At 54.5% G+C, this 10,489-nt stretch overlaps 1 protein-coding gene across 1 annotated transcript in view; it reads left to right on the top strand.

Annotated features, from left to right (window-relative positions):
* CCND2 (cyclin D2) overlaps positions 1–10,489 on the top strand; it is a 28,296-nt gene that overhangs the window by 1,716 nt on the left and 16,091 nt on the right. Inside the window, exons 2-3 of the mRNA XM_019961681.2 lie at positions 508–723; positions 3,302–3,461. Coding sequence (XP_019817240.1) covers positions 508–723; positions 3,302–3,461 — 376 coding nt within the window. The remainder of the gene's footprint in view (positions 1–507; positions 724–3,301; positions 3,462–10,489) is intronic.

Here is a 10,489-nt window from a genome sequence, read left to right as displayed (position 1 = left end):
CACCTCTTCCCACCCACCCCCCCAAATGCGGCGCCTGGGCCGCGGGGACCCCTCCCGACAATTTTTTCAATTGTCGGGAATGATAGAGCAGGGTCTGGGGATCCGAATGAGACCAAGAACGAGACCCCCGGAGCCTCCAGAATATTTTTATTGATTTTTTGAAAAGATGACGAAATCCAAAAAAGAGAGTGAGTGAGTGCAAGCGCCCGGAGTAGTGAGCGGCCCACGGGGGCGGCGGGGCCGGCGCTGCTGCGCCCTCGGCTTCGGGGTCCTTAAGCCCCTTCACCTTTGAGATTTTAAGTTCCCGGGAAGGACCCCCGCGCGGATGACCATGTAGATTGCCCCCAATTTCCTCGTCTTCATTCTTATCGCTTATTCTACTCCCCTCCCCTCCCCCCAAATCCAATATTTTTGTCATTTCCCGAGATTGTGCGATTTCCCTTTCTTCCTCCTTTCCTGATATTATGGTCTTCCCCCCACCCCGACCCCTTCCCACTCATGTCGTAGGTCTGTGAGGAGCAGAAGTGCGAAGAGGAGGTCTTTCCTCTCGCCATCAATTACCTGGACCGCTTCTTGGCCGGAGTCCCAACTCCGAAGACCCATCTGCAGCTGCTGGGGGCCGTGTGCATGTTCCTGGCGTCCAAGCTCAAAGAGACCATCCCGCTGACCGCTGAGAAGTTATGCATTTACACCGACAACTCCATCAAGCCTCAGGAGCTGCTGGTAATGACTGCCTCCTTCCTGCCTGCTTGCCTTTCTGCTCTGCCCTGGCCTAATCCGCCTTGACCCATCGCTCCCAGAACAAACTCTTAGGACCCCAAATTACCCATCTGTGAAATGTCCACCCTTCGGGAAGCTCTGACCTTTCCTATAGAGACTTTTTGTGTTCCTACTGTGTGCTGGACTGTATATACAAAGTACTCAGGCTCCGCCCATGCATAAGAGCCTCCTTCACAGAGGTTTGGGTTGGTGACACTCATTTGCAAAATGTGTGTGTGTGTGTGTGTGTGTGTGTGTGTGTGTGTAGTGGAGGTATACAACACTGTTAATGTTTTAATTAAATTCCCAATTTTCAATCACTGACTTCCGAGACAGTCATCAACCTCACCGTGATCCAGACGTGTTGTGACGTGTCTCCCAAGAACTAGGAGTTCAAAGGTACACTCTAGGGAATCTCTCAGTCTCTCCAGCATACCAGCACATAGTAGCTGTTCACTAAACACCAACTCACTGGCTTTTGAGCAGAGTCAAGTTTGGCCCTTTGTGGGAGGATTCGGAGGCGTGGAGTCCCATCTTCGGTGGGGCTGTAACCTCTGTACAGACATGGGGATCTTGTCTGGGCTCTGGTTTTCTGCCAGCAAACCTTTTTCCCACCCAGTAGGACCCTTTGCCTCTGCAGCTTCACCCTTAAGACGTCCATGTAGCCGCAGTGTGGCATTGATTGAGTGGCCCCAGAGGCCCACCCTCAGTGATCTGCACACCCATCTCCCAACTCTTTGGAAGAGGGCCCCCTCTGTTCCTCTCCACCCTCCCTCCCTGCTGGCCAGGCCTGCAGCGAAGTCCACAGGGCCGGGACTGGCTGCCTGAACTGAGTTCTTTGTGAGAGGCCTTCCTCCCTGAGGCTGTGCTGCCACCTAGCGGCAGACATGTGCAAGGACGGGGAGGAATCTCCGAGAATGCAGAGGGGCATGAATGACCTCACCTTTGAACAGCTGCCAGATTTCAGCTGCTTCTGGTTTGGTCGGAGAGGCCCAGAAAGGTGCTTTCTTCTGGGAGATCTGCTTCCTTTAATAATGGTACAGGTCGAGTGGTTTATACTCACATTCTCCCGTGAGAAGGAGAGCTGGAATTTCAAGCCGTCTTGGAAGACCCTGATTGTTTAGAAGGCTGTCTGTGTTTTTACCCCCAACCTCCGGAAAAAAGCGAAGGCCGACATTAAAGCCAGTAAAGACAAACAAATGGGTAGAAATAAGATCCAGTTATTTTTTCCCCAAGGGAGACCAGGAAAAATAATCCTTTTGCATCACTGTTTCATCATGATGGGGGGCTCAGATCTTTTTAGAGCACCCCAATTTTTTTTGAGGGTCTGCCAAGCTAATTTGTATTTCTGCAGACACATCTGCCCTTTCCTAGTCTCTTTATCCCAGAAGTGGAGATCTAGAGGGGTCCTCCTATTTTACCAATGAGGAAGCTAAGACCAGGGAGGGGAGGGCAATGGCGGAGACCACACAGCCGGTGGGTGCCCTGGGCAGAATGGGGCTCCGGTGGCTGGGGGGAAGAGAGTCAGTTTCCTGGGGTGAATGTGGGAGCGAGCTGCACAGACAGGCTGGTCTCAGCATCTCATTCTTCTGATGATGATCGATCAATAGACCTGTTTTCCATCTGACAGCACGTTTTTTTAAGGCATTCTTTTTGACTTGTTTCCCTTGAGCATAATTCTCCCGGAAGTATCTCCAAGAGGGAAAGAAACAAAACATTTTTCAGTAGGTGGGCTGCTGGTGAGAGGCCCACAGACACCGGGTTAGCCCTGCGCCAGCATTTGGGCTGCATTCTTCCCTATGACTTCGAACAAGCACTTTAATCCTCTCCTGAATCCCCTCCAGCCGCAAAACGGGGTGGCCAGTGACCCTCTGGTCCTTTAGTTACGGTAACAAAAACCTGCGCAGACCCGTATGTGGAAGGGTGCGTGGTGTCTGGGTGTCGTTTCCTGGGGTCTTCTGCATTGTGTGTCCAGGGAAAGTCTTAGCAGCAGAGAGGAAAATGGTACTGTTGGCACCGACGCAGGCGAGCTAATTGGTTGCCGAGGATTTGGGCCAAGAAACCTACATTTGAGCTTCATTCTGTGTACATCATTTTTCCAGGAGGATGAAAAAAGTTACTCATTAATCCAGTCACTGATATATACAATAAGTTCCTACCAAAGGGTCACCACAACCTTGGCGGTATTTTACTGTGAATTCAGCCTTCTGGGTGGGCAGGCAAGAGCATCTTCTGGAAGTCAGGGTTGGATGGGGAGGTAGGGTGTGCAGCTGGAGAGGCTGAAGAAATAGCAGAAAGGACCATCGAGGCAGTGGCCACCTGGGCGCTCATTGGTTTCCGGGGAGCTTGACATTTGAAGCCTTCAGAGCCATCACCCACTTCAAAGCTTTAGGACCACTCTGATAAATGGTCCGGCCTTCCAATCTAGCCTTGTCCTAATGAACATCCTCAAAAGACTGGTCTAGATCCCAAGCCTCCCATCCGGGACACTGGGTCAGCCTGTGTGGGTTTTATACTTTTATCTGCCTCCCTCCCTCCCCAGGAGTGGGAGCTGGTGGTGCTGGGCAAGTTGAAATGGAACCTGGCGGCTGTCACCCCCCACGACTTCATCGAACACATCCTTCGCAAGCTGCCTCAGCCCAGCGAGAAGCTGTCGCTGATTCGCAAGCACGCCCAGACCTTCATCGCTCTGTGCGCCACTGGTAGGAACGGCTGGAGCCCTGGGGGTGGGGGGTGGCTGGGTGCCGAGAAGGGCTTTGGGGGGCTGCACGGGGAGGCAGACCACAGCCCTAACTTCCGAGTGTTTACGGGAGGGGTCCCAAGTAATCTCTATAGAGTCCAAGGTTTCCTTCCTGGGCAGTTTTTTCCTTCCTTTATCTCAGCTGGTATATTTTCTCTCTCTGCCAAACTCATAAATGGTTTACGAGGACAGGTGTGGTAAGGGGAAGAAAAAAAAATAGCGCCTGTTAAAATATTCTTTATGGTGTCTAAAGTGCTCTTTTGAAGATTATATATACTGCTCTCTGGTCGTGTTTAAATCTTTCATCTTTGGAGGGAAAAGGATGGCTTGGAGATAAGCCCAAGAGGAAATTTGGGGGGTGGAGGCAAATACAGGTTAAGGAACCCTGTCAAGATAAATACCGCCTGCCCTGATACTGGGAAGGGAAGAGGCCCCAGGATTTCTCCTGGCTGCAGGGCATTGACTGCCTCCTGGCTGCTCCCTCTGGCAGGGTGGGGGTGGACCTGTGGGCTTTTGCAGCGGGGAGTCAATTCCTAAGCCTGGGCTCTGCTCCCACCCACCCCCCCCAACACCCACCCCACCCCGCCTACGTGTTGAGGTTTTGATTGCAACCTGTAAGTTGCAACTGCCTTTTCATGTTAAAAAGCCCTACACCCACCCTGTTGATGCCACAATTGGTACATAATCTTGTTGGCCCCTGTGCCATTAACTAATACGCCAAAGGCAGTGGTTTGATACAGTCTCACCACACTGAACCTTGGCCAGTTTCTACATTGCCCCCACTTCCCGCCCCCCAAAGGTAGTGGCTGTGGGAGAAGCTCCGGACCCGCAATCATAATAGGGTGGAGCGTCAGGAGTTCATATTTTCACAAGCAGAAGTGTCAGGGAAAGAACTTGTTTGGGCAGATCTTCTCCGAGCCCCCCTCCCCTTCCCGGCCCGCCCCGGGGGCAGGCGGGGGAGGGGGGAAGAGGGCGTGGTTCAAGGTTGCCCGGAGTCTGCACTTGCATTGCAAAGGTGGGCCTGGGGGTTGACTTCTTTCAGTATCTTGTTACATATTATATTGGAGCCCAAGGAGATGAACACATTGTTTGCAATAGCGTCCATGCCCTGTTCCCAGTCAAAAGGTCAGGCTTTGTTACTTATCTCTGGGTGACCTCCGGGCACTTAAGTTTTGTCTGAACCTTAGCTTCTTCATCTGCAAAACACTGACCCACAACATTCCTGCAACCCTTTCAGGGTGGTTAGGAAAGCAGACATCAGAAGAGAGATGAAGGGCGAGGAAGCCCTTTGTCAACCAGGCAAGGTACAGGCGATGGGCCCTGGTACTGTGAACGTGACTCCGATGCTGACTCTTCCAGCTAAGGCGGATACAGTGACTTGCACGCTGACCCTGCTGCGCTGTCTGAGTCCAGCAGGACGCCACGCTTGGCCTTTGCTGGCTCAGATGCAGGGTCCAGCCACCCCCCACCACCACCCGGTGGATCCCAGGGCAAGCTTCCCCTCCCCAGGCTTCCCAGATGCAGTCTGTGCCCTTCCTGTGGCCCCGAGGGCCACTCTTAGCCATTGATCCCTGCTGCCTTGCAGGCCGTGGCCATTCTTAGCTGCTTCCCTTTCTGCTGTCTGGCCTAGGCCCTCGAGGTCAGCCCCTCATTGACTTGTCACTTTGTCTCCCAGGCCCCGCCTGTCCCTTCTCCGTGGTCGCGATTCACTGGAGGAGGGGGTCAGCCAGCCCTTTTCTCTCTCGGACAGCTGACCCCTGACCCTGCGCTCCCTCATTGCCCAGCTGTTGACGGCCAGAGCTCTGCTTTGACCTTGTCTCTTAACTGATGTACCTTTGGGGGTCCGTCTGCCCGCTCCTTGATGATCTCCGACTCGGATAGGAGGGTGGGTGGAGTCACCCAGGCCTAGAGCAGGTCCCCACATTCTCTAAAGGCCCATTCTCTAAAATTGGGGATCCCATCCCCCACTCCTGGCCTTCTTGGCCAGATCCTTGGGGCAGCTGCCAAGTTTGGGGCCAGAGTAGGGAGCCTGGGATTCAGGGACTGAGGACAGAGGTCTGAGGGGAGGCGGAGGAAGTTGAGAAGACTGCCTTGCTAGTGTGGGGCAGGGAGTGGGGGAGGATAGGAGAAAAGAGACTTCTGGCCAGGTACCCAGTAAGCCGGGTGTGGTCTGCTCAGAGCACAGGGAGGGTCTCCTGTGTCTCCTGAAGGAAGGAGCCTATCTCCTGAGGGTTTTCTTTGCCCCATCTGCCCTTGAATGTGTCTGCAAGGCTGTGTCACATGGCATCTCACTGGCTGGGGCTTTGAGGCCGTGATGGATCAAGAGCCCTGGGGCTGCTTTTCTTGGAGGAAACATCTTCCTGTTAGATGAGATTCCACACCCTGGGGCCGGGTGTGTGTCTGGGACGGGTAGCAGGTGGGAAGTCCCAGGAGCTCAGGTCCTGTTTCCCCACCCCCACCCCACGTGGATCCCGCTGGTTCTGTCTCTGAGCTCTGGCAGCCAGGGGCTCAGAGGCCCCTGCAGAGGCCCAGGTCTGGAGGCAGCAGTAGCGACCCTGGGGCATTGTGGGCAGTTGAGGGGGAAAGCTGCTTGTGAAAGAGCTGGCCTTGGTCCCTCTGTCCACAGAGAGTGCCTGTGTGTGAAAGGGGAAGAGGCGGGAGGCGGGACGGGTAGGGGGTGTCGGTCTTCTTCCTGGGGCTCGAGGCATAATATGGTGAGACGGAGAGGTGCCCCCTTTCCTCCCCTGCTCAATCTCGAACAGCCTCTGGGGCGGAGACTACCCCGGGCTGGTCCTGGTCCTGGTCGGTGGAGGCCATGGGGCTAGGGGAGCCCTTATAACCACTGGCTCCTGTGAGGCTTTAGTAGCCAGGCAGCAGGCGGGTCCTGATGGCAGAGCCCCCCAGGTCCGCCAAGGGGGAAGGAGACCACTGGGATGACTCAAGATTGCACGCCGGCGTGGGGAGATTCTTGAAGCATGATATCATGCTCAACAGATGATTCCAGTTATGTCTAGAAGAGCCAATGGCATTGAGGTTGAACTTGGCGCAAGCGGTGGGAAGAGGAGGTGTTTAGCCTCCCTACCCATGGTGCCCGGCCTCTCCTCTCTTTGCCTAGGTGCCCCGCACCCCAAGGTGCTGCCCTCAGCTCTCCTGCACATGAGTATCCCCCCCAGACATCCGGGCCTGGGCCCGGGTGATGGTGCCACCCCCCGTGCTTCCAACTGTCTTCTTGGCTTTGCCTCCAGGTGTTCCTGTGACAGTTCATCCCCAGGTTATAGCCAGCTAGTGATGGCCCAGGTGGCTCCCTTGGTAAAGAATCTGCCTGCCAGTGCAGGCTGAGGCAAGAGATGTGGGTTCGATCCCTTGGTGGGGAAGATCCCCCAGAGAAGGAAGTGGTGGCAACCCACTCCAGTATTCCTTTTCCCTTCTTTTTGAATTGAAGGATAATTGCTTTACAGCATTGGGTTGGTTTCTACCCGTGGACAGAGGAGCCTGGCGGACTGCGGTCCGGAATCGGACGGATGCACGCGCGCACACACACACACACACACACACACAGTGATGGCCCAGAGAGGATCTACCACTTGGCGCCTGAGCCAGGAAGGCAGGTTTGCCTGGGTGGTTGGAAAGTGGAAGGAAGAACGGAAACCGCTTTCTGTCCTCCAAGAGCCGAGGTCGCGGGGCCCAGGGGGTGTGGCCCTTTGACCCGGAGTCTCCCTTCTTCCCTGCGTGGTTTCAGGCAGCCTGGCAAGGCCGGCTCACTTCCCATCTTGCTGTGAGGAGCGGGCTGAGGGCCCTCCTGCCACCTGCTCCCAGCCAGGCTGCTGGAGTTAAATTGGCATCGAGGCCCCCACAAGGACGTGGTGGGAGCCGGCTCTGGGGGCGGCCGATGACGTCATTCGGTGGCCAGCGAGCACCCCCATCCTGGCCTTTTAAACCCCCCACCGGACTGACGCCAGGTTGCGGGAGAGATGGAGGAACGCGTCTCTGGTTGACACCTCAGAGAGAGTCTCTCTCGCCCCCTAGTGGTGAACAGAAGAAGCACAGCAGTCACACTTAGCCGGTCAAGGCTTCCGCCGTCGTAGTCAAAACAACGGGGATAACGCGACCAGCCAGGGCCCTGTAATCTGTGGTTGCAAACCTGCTTAGCTCAGAACTCTTCCTCCAGTGACATATTCCTGAGTTGATAAACGTGGAGCACTTCTCTTGCCCTTGCCTGGGTTAAGCGGTCCCCCCGGAGGTCCTTGAGAGACGTGGTGAGGATCTCTGCGGAGTCCCAGAGCAAGAGCAGGGTTGGTTGGGGGTGGGGGGGCGGCTGAGGATGGAACGGGTTCCTGTCTCTTGGACGTCAAAGCTGAGGCTCCCTCCTCTGGGCATTTCTCCCGCTTCTGATGGGAGAGACGACCCTGTGTTCTTGGTGGGGCTGGAGGGGGGGGGGGGAGGGGGGAGGTCCCTTTGAGGCTCTCTTCACCTTCCGAGGAGTCCTCCAGCGCACTGGGTGCCAAGTCCAGGCGCCTGCAAACCCAGCAGCAGATGCTAAACAAAGCCGCTTAACCTCTGGAGATTTCACCGATTCACCCGTAAAAGCCAGTGTCCTGAAACAGGTGAATTTTACCTTGTTTTTTGCTAATAGTTGGCCAAGTCAGCAAACTGTAGGAACAGCATCAGGGCTGGTCGGTGGAGACGCGCCCTTTGCCCCGCCTCACTGGGAGGGCGGAGGTCAGGTCGGGGCTGCAGGTGTGTGGGCCTGTTCCTTGGCTCTGGGTGCCCCTCTTGCAGGAATGAATACGGTCCATCCAGCTTCCCTTTCATTGCTTGTATACTTGTGTCGTCTTTCTGTCCCCCCCATCCCCACGTCCCCACGGGATCTCAGCTTCTGCCCCTGACAGAGCAGCAGGAGGTGGTGGGGGCTCCATGAGGCCGTGTTCCTGTCACATACACACACACATACACACACACACACACGATCGGAAAAGAGCCTCCAGACCCAGAGCAGATCCCTTGTTCTTTCTGGGCTCCCCATGCACCTTTCCCTGAATCACTGCAGATGCTGAACAGAATCTCTTGACAGTCAGAACTGCCCACCCCAGGGGCTTCCCTGGCGGTCCAGTGGTTAAGATTAAGTGTTTCTACAACGCAAGGGGTTACAGGTTTGAGCCCTGGTAGGGGGAACTAAGATTCCACAAACCATGCAGTGTGGCCAAAAAGTGTACTGCCCGCCCCAATCCCACAGCACGTCCCAGTGTTAGGAATAGTGGGGTGATGGTGGTGGCGGTTGATGTGGACTGTTGACTATGAGCAGGGCGCTGCTGTCTTGGTTGAAGCCTCAGAAGTAGCCTAGGAGGTGGGTATATCCTCATTTGTAGGTGAGAAAACGGAGGCTCAGAGAGGTCGGGTGACTGGCCTTGGAGACCTTCAAGCAGCTGGTGAGCAGTGGGTTACCAGCCTCCATGGCCTCCGCCTTCCAGTGCTTGGAGCTGCATGGCCCAAACCTTCCCCACCTTCTAGGGCAGGCCTGCGTGGCTCCACGTGAACACTCCTATCCACGTGGGGACATCTCCCTTCTTAGAGATGTATCTTTAGAAGAACCACCCTGTGTTGTATTTTTATGTCCTATATTTTGGGGGCAGGGGGCCATCCGTGGTGCCTGGAGCATGGGGAAGCATGATCTGAATGGGTCCCTGCTCAGCCAACTACTTCTCACTCTGTTGAGGCTCGGGTTGCTCAGGAAGTGACACACACCTTACCTTTCCAGGTAGGGAGCTGAGGGTGGAGGGAGACGCTTATCCCAATCGTGCCTTCAGCACCAGAATACAACTTGGCAGCATTTCTGAGCAAGAGGCTTAGATTCAGGGGAGATTGTTTCATGATATTTAATTTTTGCTAAAAGAAGTTTTCCCCACCCAGTGGTGGGGAAGTTTGCATACATCTTTGTATCTTCTAGTTCCCCTATATGCATGCAGGTTTATGCCTTTCTATTTATATATTTATGGGTGGTTGTAATCTTGTTCATAGCACACACTCATATAGTTTTTTTTTTTTGCCCCCCTTCTCACCCAGGTAGGTATTGTGAATATTTCTCCATCCAGTTCCATAGCTGAAAGTTTAAGGTTTCCAGAAATGGCTGAATGGATTGGCTGGAACTTTCCAGGGTTGAGTGTGGAGGTTAGCGAACAGGAGCTAGGACAAAGACGAGACCAGGTGTTTCATTAGGTATTTTCCTCTCTGCGTTTCCCCTATCAGCAGAGAGGGGAGTGTCTCTGGGTGTAGTCTTGGGGCAGCCCCTGAGGCCATGCAGAACTGCCCGATGGAGACATATGTCTTGTGACTTCGCTGCCTGGTGGAAGCCAGGGTGTCTGCTCTGTGGTGACCTAGAGGAGTAGGATGGGAGTGGGTGGGTGGAGGCTCTCCATATGTACATGGAGAGGGGATCCATGTATATATAGAGCTGATTTGCTACATTGTACAGCAGAAAGTTAACATTGTAAAGCAGTTACATTCTAATTTTTTTGTAAATAAAAGTCCGTTAGACCTGGAGGGGCCCCTGGGAGATGAGCCAGCCTGCTGCTTTTCAACTTTTGACCTACCATAAAGGAAGAAGTACATTTTATAACACCGCATGGGATGCCTCATCAGTGTACCTCAAATCGATACAAGAGTTTCTGCAGACAGTGTTGACTCCCCACCACTTGCCCTCCTTCCTGATACTTTTATTTTGTTCAGAACAACAGCAACAACAGCACATGCAGGTCGCGACCCACAAGTGAACTTGGTGACTGGTACTGAGTTGCAAGGGAAGTTAGAAAAACTTGAGGGTGGGAGGGAGGGCATGACTGGTCTAGGACCCCCAGGGGCTGAGCCTGGCTTGGCAGCACTCAAGTCACGTCCACTGGATTAACCCAGAGGAGAGTGAGCAGCTGCTCAGAGTCCTGCAGCTCAGCAGAGCCTGCTTGGCTTCCCTTGCTTCATAGGTGCAGCCATCGGGGGTCA

Source organism: Bos indicus, chromosome 5 (genome assembly GCF_029378745.1).
Source record: "Bos indicus isolate NIAB-ARS_2022 breed Sahiwal x Tharparkar chromosome 5, NIAB-ARS_B.indTharparkar_mat_pri_1.0, whole genome shotgun sequence".
NCBI classification, from domain to species: domain Eukaryota; kingdom Metazoa; phylum Chordata; class Mammalia; order Artiodactyla; family Bovidae; genus Bos; species Bos indicus.
This window is presented reverse-complemented; position numbering and strand designations above follow the sequence as displayed.